We start from the raw sequence: 14,678 nt of genomic DNA, 5'->3' as shown, positions 1-14,678 counted from the left end.
CTTCACTTCCGGTGACCAGTACTGCACTGCAAGTCTGCTAACCCCACATGCCATTCTGAGGATTGTGAGCTGACATATGTAGAATCATGCTGATATATAGTCATCTGCAGGTTAAAGTTAAGGTAAAGTCCAGAGAAGCCATTGAATATTGTGAAATTAGCATAGAAGCCTATGGGAAGTGGAATTAGTGGTTTTTAGCTTATATAAACCAAAGACGGTGAGAAGTAATCCTTGTATATATATAAACCAAAGACGGTGAGAAGTAATCCTTGTATATATATAAACCAAAGACGGTGAGAAGTAATCCTTGTATATATAAACCAAAGACGGTGAGAAGTAATCCTTGTATATATATTGATTGGAATATTAGAACTATTTTATAAAACCACGAAATGATTACAGTTGTCATCCTTATGTAAAAACATCTTTTATTATGTGGAGTTCATATTAGTACTAAGTAACTTACATAAGGCAATTGTTGTGTACTGACGTGTACATTTGTATATTGTGTTTCGAAGTTATCATACATTTAAAAACAATAATACAAATCAGAGGACGCTCGCCTTTCCGGTCCATGTGGTTCGTTTGTAAGTGTTTTGCCGGGCCCTGTTGCTCATTTTATTTTTCTGTCGTGCGTGTTGACGGTGCAAGAAGGACTTCGACAATTACATGTTAAACGACAGTGATTTAAAAAAAAACTTTATTGATCTATAAATACAATAGGTACCACAGATAATGAAATTAATACGTTAGTGTTATAGGCCAAAATATAAAAGGCTTGTTTCATGCTACCAGCAAGAAAAAATATGAGAGGTAGGTATGGAAATTATTGATTTTTTTACATTTTACATTGAGGAAATAGGAAAGCAAACTAGACTTTCAACAGCGCTTGAGCCAAAATGGCCATGAAATGTTATGGTAGACACAAAAAAAAGGAAGGTAGAGTAGAAAACAAACATTATTTTGCCTAATATTAAATTATGCTGATGATTTTGTGACTATTTTTAAGTTACCAATCCATATAAAATTCAGACTCCGCCACTGGTAGTGGTGATTCAATGTGTTTAAAAATCTTCTGAACAAAGTCACGGTGTTTTTTGTCTTTATATGCTTTAATTTTATGTTACCATCGTCGTTTCCGTTTACAAAACTATCTTTTAGAAAACCATACGAAATAAACCGAATCAAGGACGATAACTTGCAGAAAGCCAATTTCAGGCATGATCCATATAGTTTATATCTTTAAAGCACAAGACTGATTATGTGGTCTTTAACTCTTCCTGAGCTAAGAATATAAGTGAATTCGGTGATTTTTGACATGCGTATATATAACCAAGAGTAAAACGTCCATCGGGGTTCGGCTGTCCGTTTTCTCTTGGTTACTACTTCCTGATCTGATCTGATCATCTTGTGACCATACTGAAGGGCACCGAATAAACATGTCTTATCAAGGTTCGAGTTTGCTGGAAACAAAACTTTTTCCTCTGGAAATGCCTCTTCGAAAGCAGATTTTAGAATCCGATTTTCACCGTTTAAATAGAAAACAGAAATATTCCAATTGTTTTCATCATCTAGTAAATTCGTCAAGAAATTAACAAAATGTTCTTTATTTTCATTTAAAACCGGTTCGAAGAAGTTTGCTGCTAACCTTAGTTTATCACCAACAATTCTGATTTCTCCTCTTTTCCACGCCATCGTAAAAGCGTCATTAACATGTTCATGTGTATTCTCCATGATTTTTTGGGGAAGGCCATCTGGAAGTTTTAAAGTAAGTACTATTAGTGATTCCCAAGTCTTTGATTTCAAATTAATGTCTTCAGAAAATTGTCTTGCCTCTATCTTAGACCGACTAAAGTAATCAGTAAAAGTATGTTCTCCTATTAACTGCTTTACAAAGTCGAATAACACATCAATGACGACTTTCCTACATTCTCCACATGAAACTCCTGTTCTTTGGTAAGTTGACCTTCTGAATTCTTGGAACAAACGAGAATATCTGTATAATCTATTGAAAGTAATTTACAGAATAAATTCTGATCTTATATGTAACATTATTACACTTAAACGTGTAATGTGATTTGATTTAGTGTTAAATGTAGAAAATCAAAAAGAAAATGAAGCTAAAAATTGAAATTCTAGCAGTATTTGTATACATTGATATAATTTCTCAACTTGCTAAATAAGGTGTCAGAGAATCGTCTCTTTAGCTCACCTGAAGGCCATGTGAGCTATTGCCATCACTTGGCGTCCGTCGTCGTCGTCGTAAAGAATTTTTTTCAAAACTCATCTTCTCTGACACCACTTGACCAATTTGAACCAAACTAATCGTGAATGTTCCTTGGGGTATCGTGCATAGAACTGATGTAAAGATTTTTGATTCGTCGAAAATCATGGCCGCCGTTACTAAAAATTGAACATAGGAGTCAGGCAGTAGTTTTTCGCATACATGTCCAAAACCGTAAGGTTTAGTCACATTTTGACAAAGTAAAAGAGTAATCAAGGAAACCAAGGTTATAGCAGTAATCAAAAGAATGTAATCCAGGGACAAAGATATGGAAAACAGACATACACAACAAAGAACATAAAGTAACTAAAATCATACATACAAAGTTACAAAAGCAAATGAGCAACTCGGACTCCACTAAAACTGGGAGCATGGACCAGGTACACCGGAAGGGTAAAGGTCCTCTGCTTTTCTAGAAACACCCGCCGTGTATTCAGAATGATGAGATCTATCTGGTCCAATTTTCGTTTTAGTCTGTTAAGGCATGTTGGAGTAATTGTCCTTTACAGCTCACCTTGCCGAAGGCCATGTGAGCAACTGCCATCACTTGGCGTCCGTCGTCGTTAAAAATTTTTCAAACCTCTTCTCCTCTGACACTATTTGACCAATTAGAATCAAACTTGGTATGAATGTTTCTTGGGATATCCTGCATAGAACTATTTGGGGATTTTTGATCCGTCGAAGAACATGGCCGCCGTTACTATAAAAAGAACATAGGGATCAGACAGTTGTTTTTCGCATATATCTCCAAAACCATAATTTTCGCCAAAATCTGATGTGGTTAAAATGTTTAGCATGATGAGGTCTATCTGTGGTCAAATTTTCATTTTAATCTGTTAAGTCATGTTAGAAGTATTGCCCTTTTTGACGTGTTTTGGTATTTTCAATTTCATTTCTTTCAAAAATCTTCTCCTCTGACACTAAATGACTAATTGGATCCAAACTTGATATAAATGTTCCTTGGGGTATTCTGCACAGAACTGATGTAGGGAGTTTTGGTCCGTCGACAAACATGGATTTGTGAGTGATTTTACACATCCATAGAAGAAGTGACGGATAAGAGATTGGTCCCCAATTTTCCCATATTCAAACTTGAAAACTGTGAGCAGTGCTCCCTCAAATCCCGCATTTGATAACATACACCTTTCAACCTCCATTTTTATTTGGATCAACATCTACGATATGAGGTGTACAATGTGAACATGTAATAAAGATTCTGTGAAAGTTTCATTCATTTCAATTCAGTGGTATAGGAGGAGCAAAGGATAAGCAACAGTGTTGAGTATAATATTTAAATAGTAGAAATGACAGCTATTGTCTAATACGAGTCATAATAAGTTACAATTGTTATACTAAAATTATAATATTCCAGAAAAGCGATTATGTTTATGTTCTGAAGCAGATGCCATCCTGTCACACCCTGAAATGTTACTTAAAAATGTAGAGTGTGCTACTTATAATCTTACTAGTTTCGTATCTTAAGCAAAAACACAAAATGTTCATAACTTCAAAACATGTAAATGTTCATTACGACAACATATTTGTCCAGTGTGGTGGTCGCGTTTTTCAACAAACGGTCGGCATTACAATTGGAACAAATTGTGCTCCTCTACTTGCTTACCTATTCCTTCACTTTTATGAGGCTGACTTTATAGCTGATTTGACCCGAAAGAAAGAATATCATTTGGCTAGATCCTTTAATCTCAGGGTTTTTGAAAAATAACTTAGAAGTCTTTGAAACGTTTGTCTAGTTTAGCCTATTTTTACTATTCCTGAAGCTTCCAACTGTATCCTGATGTAGTGTTTGTAGTATGTGGGCTTAGATAACCCCCGTGCACCACCCACTCAACCAAAATTTGATTTTCAAGTACCCTTATACCTCCCGATTTTATGAATCTTTATGTCGCCAAAAAATAAACTGAAGCATTTTTTTAAAATTTTTTTGGCTACTTTTTATACCAGGTTGAGGCAAAAATCCATTTTTTTACATTTTTTATCCTTCGTACTTCATTTCTACAAAATGAATTAAACTAACATATATATATGTATCATCGTGTAGCCCAATGTCTCAGCTTTACCATGTTACCAAGAAAGTTGCGGTAACACTTGGGGTTTTGAGGTAAAATGGAAAAAAAATGTACCCCCTACTCCACCGAAAAATTGCTTAAATTGGCGTATTTTTCCATGTCAAAACCCCTAGAGTATTTATGCTTTAGTAAAAAAATGGCTTAATGGCTTATTTGGTGTTTTCTGTTTAGTATTATCACAATTAATACTTCTGGAGTTCTTTTGATGAATTATGGCGATTTTCGTAGTCAGAATTTATCCAAAAAGCGAAAAATGGGATTTCTATTTTTCCGTAAGAAATCACATAAATTCGACTCTGCAAGTTATTTCTCTACTGAAACGTCTAAAATTTGTTTTTCGATGAATAATTCAATTTTCCACAATAAATAAACAACGTAAAGCTATTTCCAAGATAGAATTTTCCAAAAGTGTTAAAAATATTACCCCTACCCCTTGAAAACTGGTCTCACTATCAAACAGAATTTTCATTCACAGCATACCGACACCGTAGAATTTATATTTTAGACATTCATAATTAAGATAATGATGTACCCAACATCTCTGATCTATTCAGGCGCTAAGATTTTAAAGAATTTAAAGGCATAATTATTCTTTAAAATGCCAATATTTTTAATTTCTTACTCTTACAGGTTACACCTACATCATATTTAGATTTTACATAATTTGTATATTTCAATATTTTCAGAGTAATTTAAGAAAAAAAATCTGAGCTGCAAATATAAAAAAGTATTTTACATATTTTTCTTATGAACTTGTAGAAAGATGCAAATGTAACTCATTTCTGACTTGCTGTCTGGTTCTAAAACAAATGGGGGTTATCAAAATTTGTTTCATGTCATCTTAAATCAAATTTCTATAACATATCTGTAGAACATTTTTCAACCAATAACTCCCCCTTGAAATTGGCATTTTATGTAGAAATGTTTATAATTTTGTCATATATGTCAGAAAGTATTATATGTCATTTGTATATACTTTTTCATCGCATAAAACTATTTGTTCGATGAATGCAATGGGTTTTTTAACTTTGTTAGATGCCCAAAAATATGCTCCGTGATAGGTAATAGTTACATGTACAATATAGCTTTGTGGTATGACTTTCATGAAACAAATGCGCCTTCTAAATTAGTTATACGGTAAGGCTTACCATTATAGCAGCTTGCTTGATTGCACGCGAAGACGACATTTTCAACTTGGAAGGACCTGTAATTACCCATAATACATCGTCCTTTTCTGTTAAAGGTGTTATTGATAGGACATGCTTTAATTGCGTCATAAAATGTTGTATGATAAGCGTTACGAGGTCAATGACGAGCATTTTCTTATCGTTCTCATCTCCAATAACCAGATCTTTGGTGAGCTTAAGAAATAAAAACTTCAGTTATATTTCTATTACACATAGTGATGTATCCACGACATTTTTTTTTGCATTACTCTTTTGTACAAACAGAGATTTTAGTATTTGTTTTTTTTTAAATAAATTACCAATATATGTCTCTAACAAATGGTCTGTATATCATCAAGTTTAATACATCAACTATACAAATTTTATATACATACAATGAGAGAATTATAAAGACCATGAAGAAGTGTTCACAGCAGCCTTATCAAAAATGCATAGAGTTAAAGATTCAAAACGGAATTTGTATTTAAGTCAGAATTAAATGTGATAATACAGCCACAGTTGTGACGGTATCTGAAAGAGTACATATACTGACGATATCTGAGTACACTATGTACATTTAGTGACGATACCTGGCAGGGTAACAGAAAATCCTAAAATGACAATATATGACATGATAAAAAAAACACCACTACAATAGCTATAACTGATAGAGTAACAGAACTAAATAAAGTGACGATATCTGACAGGGAAACAATTAAAAAACATACAATCTGTAAAAAAAAATCAGTGTGACTGTTGCGCAGACATGCAATCTGACATCGTACTTGAATGGAACGATCCAAAGATGATTAGTTTCACGTCACAATAATGCAAAACTAAGATCAATCAATGTCGGGGCGTGTGCTACGCCAGTCTGGTCATTAGCTAACAACCAATCAAATGACTCAGTTCAAACATATCTGAACCAATACATGTATGTTACATCAGGTTAAACATGTATTTTAATTTTTATGTTGAGCCTATAAAGGTAAGACATTTCATTTTTAGAGTATGGGACAGTTAGGTGACAGTGAACTCAAATAATTTGTTTGGTCTTCGGCGAAAAACTTAAAGCTGCTGTATGAAGCCGGAAATAAATCAATAAATCACTGCACCCAATAAAATCCAGTGGCGAATCCAGAGATTTTGAAAGAGGATTCCAGAAATAAAATGAGTTCCACGATGAAAACGCCTTCAAACTTACAAATGCACATAAAAACTACAGAGATAGTCAGCTTGGAATATTTATATATAGTACCGACAAATGGTATTAATCACTTAAACTGACAAGGGCAATGTTAATTTTTTTACTTATATGAGTCCGCAAACAGTGTTTCAGAAAATGGGGTTTCAGCTCTAGAACCTGGGTATAACTGCCCTATTCATCGCTTGTGTCAGTTATAATTTTTTTTATTATATTCAGATGGGTATTGACCAAATTTTTTATCTCGTTTCAGCCTTCTTAACAATTAAAGGATAGTTATTAACGTCGTATGGATAGACTTTATTGTTATTATACAAGCTGAAAAAAGAAATTAATATACCGTTCGTGTATCGCATTCAGAGCAGTTTTTTCTTCGGATTTAGTGATTATATGGATCGCGTTTGTGACTTACTTAGACAAATTGCGGGCATAATATGACTACAGTTTCTTTTCCAGTCCATTTCGTTATTTGTCAGGTCCGATAACTTATTTTTTAGTCCTCTACGGCAAGTGTTTTTGTTTCTCGTTTAAAGTACTAAATACTATTGATGTTTTTCATTAAAACATTTATTGTCGGTGACTTTTTATATTTAAAAAAGACGACTGGGTAACTTGACTTTATAATATCGGATTTGCCGATTTTTGAAGACCGTGTGGTTTATTTGTCCGTTGCTTTGCATTTGGTGGATGACCACACCTCCTATTTTCACAACTAAAAATTTGCAAATTACATGTTTTGAACTTTTGATTGACACTGCATACTCGATATTCTAAATTGTCTATCAACCTGTTGCATATTTGTTTATTATATTTTTAAACGGGAAGTATATGGTCAGCGATTCTGTTAAAAAGTCGAAGCACATGTCCCGACATTCTGTTGGGATCTTTGATTAATCTTCGTTGTGTATTGTTGTGACATGTAACTAATTATCTTTTGATCGTTCCATTAATCGTTAGGTACGATGTCAAAGTCTTCGTTTACGAAGCTCACTTCACGGAACAATGCAACAGTCGCACTAAAATTTTACAGGTTGTATAGTGACTATTTCTTACAAGGTAGCACAGATGTACCCAAATCTGACAGAGTAACAGATACCTATAGTAACGATATCTGACAAGGTAACAAAAGTAAATAAAATGACGATATCTAACAAGGTAATAGAAGAATCTATAGTGATGATAACTGTCATTGAAGGTAACAAAAGAACATTTAGTGACAATATCTGACAGAGTAACAGATACTCATAGCAACGATACCTGACTAAGAAACAGATACCTAAGGCACCGACCATTTTTATATTGAGGGGGGATATTTTTGAAAAAATATTAATTTCACTTCGAAGAAAAATAAAAAAGAAATTTTTTTGATGTGGCAAGAAAAAAATAAATGAAGTTGCTTAATAGTTAAAAACAAAATAATGTTGCATAATGTTTTTTTCATATCGGTTGGTAGAAAAAAAAGGAAAAGAGAGGAGAGGAATCTCATATACATATAGTGAATTTACCATTTAAACTGCCATTCAACATGTTAAATTATGTATGAAGAAGTATGTAACAAATGTCTTTAATATTAACATTTTACGGTTTATGGTTCATAATGTTATAATGAGCAACTAAATGTGTTATATTAATCCAGTTTGTTAAACAAACTATTAAAAATATGCAAAAAAATACACGAACTATCACTAAACATTATAACCGATTTAGATTTTATCTCCAATAGAGAAAGGATAAGAATACCATGCCGTCCGATTATTCCCCATTGTGGAAATGACTTCTTGACTATGTTTTGCTACCTATAGTCGAAGACCAAGAAACTTATGTACGCATGTATACAAGCATATTTAGTAATGAACTAATGAAGGCGGCTGAAAACATTCACTTTGAAATGAAAATAGAAGACTATTATATACTTTTGAATAACGAGAACGTACTTCTAATATTATGATTAGTTCCATTGGAATTAGTTCTTAATGCGATGTGCAATGAGGACAGTCCATAGCCCTTACATATGTGACATACAAGCGTAACGTATTAACTTTATTGTTGAAAAGCGCAACATATTTAGCTCCGAGATGATGGCTTTATTGTCTTTAATGGGTCTTTTGATCAACTTCAAATGTTATTTAACATGGCTAATAAGAACCTGAACTACTCAAATTTACATATACATTATATAAGTCCTGAGTAAAATTTCATAGAGAAAGTGCAATTAAATCCAAATGGAATGGGGTAAAACCTTAAGACACTTAAGACTTAATAGTAGTCCAATGTTCCTAATGCACAATCTCAAAAGTTTTAATTCATTAAACACTTACTCGACTGCAAAATATACCGCTTGTGCTTCCCACTAACAGAGCGTGTGCTCTCAAACTTAAAGTCAATAAAAAATAATAAAAAAGTTATTAACATTGGTAACAAAATACTATCTAATATTACACAAATATCTCGTATTTGTTACGAAAGCACTGGTCTTATATAATTAATGACCCTGAATGCTCTCAACTATTAGAACCACCACTAAAGCAGACCCTAGTCAAACCTTTATAATGCACGTCTTTCATGAACAATTAAACTATAAATATTACTCCATAGCACTTTTTATCTGTTGAAGATAAAATCATCTCATGTATATACCGTTCTTTATATATGCATCTTTTACATAAGACATTTAATCATTTAAACCTTATCAATATTTTCACTATATGATCTGAAACCAACGCAACATTCCTGAAATATACTTGGGATATGTGTATATGTATTACAAAATACATTCGATTTCACTTAACTATAATTTATTTGTCATCCGCCGATGAAACTTTTCTCCCTAAAGACTGCCTCAATGATTGCAAGCTGGAGCGTGGAGACATTATACGAAACCGGAAAAGCTGCCAAGGCTGCAATAGGAATGGAGCGCTACAATCTTTAGGACAAAGTTACATGGACATCATCTGGAGCGGTCATACTATATTCATCAAATGGAATCATGTCAGTGAAAGATTTATCGTGACAAGATTTATGTCAAAGATACAAGAAGTAACAATCATTCAATGCTACCAACGTAGCAGAGGAAGAAGACAAAGAATATTTTTACACTCAGCTCCAAGCTACCCAAGACTGAACAACACTTGGGACATCTTGATTGTAATGGGTGATATGAATGCCAAAGTTTGTAAAATAACACAGGGAGGCGAACTCATCACGGGGAAGGAATGAATTGGAAACATCAACGAAAATGGAGAACTTAGAATGTAGATTTTTGCTCCCAGAACGATCTGGTCATACGAGGTACGACATTCCGTCTCCCCTACAAGGATATACACAAAACTACCTGGGTGTCTCCAGAGATGAAAACTAGAAACCAGATAGACAACATTACAGTCGCAAGGGATGGAGAAAGAACATGACAGCCGTTAGAGCTTATCGAGGTGCTGATATAGCATCCGATCATCAACTTGTGGTGGCTAAATTGAAGATCCAGATAGCCATGGCAATCAGACTAGATAAGATTAGAAGGCTAAAGTATAACATAAGGAAGAGGCACAGTAGACAAATAATTGGAAAGAATAAAATCCACATATAACACCACATGCCAAGGAGAACTTGGATTCTCAAAGAAGGAATACAAGCCATGGTTATCTGACGATACAATCCTGATCTACCTCCTGGAGAAGACCTTGATGTTGATACTGGTCCAATCTCGAAGGATGAAATCATAAAGGCCTACGAATAAGAACTGGAAAAGCCCCAGGACCGAACCAAATTTCCATCTGAGGTCTTGAAGGTCATCGGGGAAAAACCTACAACATCTCGATTGATTGATTGATTGTTGGTGTGTAACGCCCGAACAGCAACTGTTTTGTTGACAATCGGACCTGTCCTGTTTAAAAACATCTGGAAAACAGTCGAAATTCCTGAATAGTGGAGTTTAAGTTACATCATTATGCTTCCAAAAAATGGCGACCTGAGCAACTGCCAAAAACTGGAGAGGAATTCAGCTACTCTCCAGATTCCGATGCGGTCGATCATGTATTGACCAAATTGCCACATTACGGGTCATGATCGAGGAGTAAAAAGAATGACAATCAGCCCTCTACATAAACTTCGTGGACTTCAAGAAGGCCTTAGCATAGTTAACAGAAATGTACTTGGAAGGTACTAAGACACCGTGGAATCCCTATCAAATAGTAGAGAATCCCTGTCATGTTGGAAAGATTATCCAAGGACTCTACAACAACACTAAATGCCAAGTCATACATAATTTAACATTCTCACCATCCTTCAATGAACATACGAGAAATACTCCAAGGTTGTCACTGTCACCCCTTATTTTCTATATAAATGTGAAAGAATTGTAATTAGATATAATATACAATCATGAATTTACTCATAGATTGCCTCTCGCCTAATTGGTATATGTTGGGGTGCTAAAGGGATATAGACTCTAGATTGGCCATGCATATTTGATTGTGACGTGGGCTGCTTCCCTGCGTAAGCCCCAGACTTTCTCGTACTCTGTATGGTTTAGAATAAAAGAAGCAGCTCTTCAATAATTCCTGGCTACTGACAAAGCCATATTTTGTTTAGGCCAAGTAAATTTCATGCAACCCTCACCACAAAATATGTGGTGGATGGGAGTATTTTATTTTTTATTTTTTACTCCTTACCAGATATTTGCTGGCCCAATTTTATCTTTTAAGTGTATAGACATGTTCTAAATCCATAGCCACATCAGTTTCAGAGAAGAAACATTATTTTGGTTACCAAGAATTGAAAGATTTGTATATTATAATGCCTAAGTATAAGAAACTGAAGTGAAAAAATCCTGATTTTGAAATTCCCGTCCCATTAAAAAAAGAAGTCATTTTATTGAGAGCGGCGGAGATGTAAACTGAGAGAGTACCAGACACCTAGAGTGACAATTTCTGAGAGAGTAACAGATACCTACAGTAACAATTTCTGAGAGAGTAACAGATACCTACAGTGACAATTTCTGACAGAGTAAAAAAGTATATACTGTAACAATATCTAATTTATAAAGCGACGATATATGACAGGTTAAAAGAAGTACCTATAGTGACAATATTTGACAGTGTTACAGAAGTACATATAACACTGTATTTGTAAGTGTAACAGAAGTACTCTGACATAGCGACGATTTCTGACAGAGTAACATAAGTACATAAAGGGGTGATATCTGACAAGGCAATAGAAGTACCTTTAGTGACGAAATACAGATACATATAGGTACGATATCTAACAGGGTAACATAAGTGCATACAGTAACTATATTTGAAAGGGTAACAGAAATGTGTACAGCAACTATATCTGACAGAGTAGCAACAGAACCTATAGTTTATTACCTTCCCCCTTACTCTGGATCTGGATCCACCTATGAAAATATACATATTAAAAAAAAGTTAGCAATAAATGTTTCAAAAACTGTTACACTGAACCTTTTTTTTTATTTATAAAAAAATGTTAGTTACTCAGCTGGTTGTAAAAATGGAAAAAAATATTAAATTTCTCACCACACTGTATACAATAATTGTATTAGTATTTGATTTCAAAATGAAAAAAAAAATACGAGTTGGTGACGCCATAGTCGATTTAAAAATTTTGGTCTATGAGAATTTGTTACTTTTGTTAAATTATATGACAAACATTAAGCTACTTATTGGTTTCAAACCTTTCCGTTACAAATCTACTTTAATGACAACGAGTGAAATGTAAAGGATCAAATTCAAATATGATGAGACAAAATATCTAGAAATAAAACTTGTACCTGTATCATTAAATTGTTTGTTTTCGAAATGGAATAAACAGAAGCACTATACCATATTAATTGTTATATGGACGGAGGGTCAGCGACGTCTTATACATGTATAATGTAAGACTAGAAGACGAAGTCGAAAATTATCGACACGGAAATAACGATTTGGCAAGTGCAGATGCACTTTTTTGTCTTTCAATACGTCGATGGATACGATTTTATATTTATTCATTTATTTAAATGATTTTAAATGATATTTAATAATAATTTGGAAATTTTCAGATGTGTATAAATGTATTGAGCTTTCCTAGAAGAAAGTATCACACATGTACACATTCTCCTCACCGAATGAGACTTCGCCCATAGCGGTGGGTAGAAACAAAAGACCAAAACTTAAAATAGTAGGAAATGCACGTTTCAAGGTGTTTTAATTAATTAATTTATTTATTTATTGTCTTTATTTCTACCTATTCTAGCAACATGACGGTACACCGTAAACAAAAAAAATAAGCTCCGTCCATCGTAGGCATAGCCTAAAATCATATTATCTTAAGGAATGACTGGTATATTTTTTCGGTCTACTTTGAAATAACCTCAACCTCGTGATGAACACTAATTAACCTGCTTAGCAGATTATTTTCAAGTGTGCACCCTGGGTATTGAGGTTATTCCAAAATATACCGAAAAAATAACTTTTTTTCTTTATGATTTAATATCAGATTTATCCTTCTGAAATTTAACTATAGGTACATATCAGGAGCCCAGGAGCATCCGAAAAGGCAGACGATCTTACCACCACTTACCGTACTTAGCTGCCCACGCGATAAGCTCTGAGCATGAGAGAGCGTAGACGTTTTGGGAGCGTTTTGGGAGGCGATTGGGGGAGCGTTTTGGGAGGCGATTGGGGGAGCGTTTTAGGGGGCGATTGGGGGAGCGTTCGAGCGTATATGGCGGCGGCAAGCGATAGCTCCTTGAGGGCAAGTCTTCAGGCAGATCTTTCCGGTCTTCAGTTTCCGCTGGCAGCGTGCCTTCAGAGAGAGGTTGAAGTGCTTCTGGCATACGTCCTTATCTCGCCCACGGGGAAGCGGGCATGGATGCCCTCTCGTCGTCATTTGACCGCATATGGGCTGGGGTGGGGGACGAGGTCTGGTATAATACTTTCCCAGTGTCTCAACGTCATCCTGGATTAAGCGAGGCTCGAGCCACACCACCCCGCATTTCGAGCACGCTCCCTCTTCCATCTCGTGTCTGCACGCGCACTCGCATTCACCACACTCCTCCAGATCGTCTTGCAGACGCTGGGAAATGCAGGACTGGCAGAGATCGCCACATTTGACCAACTTGCGGATCATCCACTCCACACCAGCATCGCCCGAGATCCTCGAACTGCTTGAGACGATGCTCGAGGGAGCACTTGCGGCAGAGATCCTTCCAGGGAATGATCAGCTCGACGAACCGGGTCAAGAGATAGTCTTTATTCATCGGATTCATCATTTATCTTCGATTACGAAAAATTCGTCTAATTTACATCAGTACGTTCCGGCGGCTTTGGAGCTGGTGAGATCGAATCCGTGAGGCTCGGCCCAAGATCGCTCGCATAAGGTCTTGAACTGAGCGGTGGTGAGGTCCGTGCAGTAGTCGCGATGGATATGGTCGAGATTTCGATCGTCCTGGCGGAAGAGGCAGATGAAGTTGGCATTCTCCCTGATCGTCTGCCGGGGGAGCTTGAAGTAATTCTGGGCGAGGTAGAAGCAGTCGACGTTATTGTGACGACCGCGCACGTAGTAGTCCTCGCACATATTCTGCTTGCTCAGCATCAAGTCGTCGAAGACCATGAGGGTCTTGCGCGTGGAATCCAGATCTCGAGGGTCTTGTACGTCGTCGGCATGCTCGAAGAAGGAGGCGTCGATGCCACCAGGTCCATGAGGCAGGGCTGCGACGAGATCTAGCAATGGATATTCGTCCTGCACGCTGAGAAGCTCCCGAATGCCTTCCTTGGTCAGACCCTTCTCCAGTGCTGCTCGCAAGAGCTGGTAGATGGGCTGATGCAGCGACTTGCCGAAGACGTAGTCCAACCACTCCGAGCGCAGGAGGGGGTTATTCAGCAGCGTAGTCTTGTCGCAGTCCGACTTGCCGACGATCAGACCACGAATTGATCGCTGCG

At 35.9% G+C, this 14,678-nt stretch overlaps 1 protein-coding gene across 2 annotated transcripts in view; it reads right to left on the bottom strand.

Annotated features, from left to right (window-relative positions):
* Nucleotides 1-686: 686 nt before the first annotated feature.
* The window catches only part of LOC148605635 (uncharacterized), a 32,869-nt gene continuing 18,877 nt past the window's right edge, over nucleotides 687-14,678 (bottom strand). Inside the window, exons 2-4 of one of the 2 annotated variants that reach the window (XM_088550483.1) lie at nucleotides 5,520-5,732; nucleotides 2,213-2,403; nucleotides 687-1,754 (exon numbers count right to left, since the gene is read on the bottom strand). In XM_088550483.1, the coding sequence (XP_088406609.1) occupies nucleotides 1,650-1,754; nucleotides 2,213-2,403; nucleotides 5,520-5,589 (366 nt within the window). In that variant the 5' untranslated portion in view covers nucleotides 5,590-5,732 and the 3' untranslated portion in view covers nucleotides 687-1,649. Of the gene's footprint in view, nucleotides 2,006-2,212; nucleotides 2,404-5,519; nucleotides 5,733-14,678 lie in introns of both variants that reach the window. The other variant, XR_015916158.1, reaches the window with a different exon arrangement.

Source organism: Perna viridis, chromosome 10 (genome assembly GCF_037379345.1).
Source record: "Perna viridis isolate PV_CMFRI_1.1 ecotype Kerala chromosome 10, ASM3737934v1, whole genome shotgun sequence".
Taxonomy (NCBI): Eukaryota; Metazoa; Mollusca; class Bivalvia; order Mytilida; family Mytilidae; genus Perna; species Perna viridis.
The sequence above is the reverse complement of the archived record's forward strand: the minus strand, read 5'-3'. Positions and strand labels throughout refer to the sequence as shown.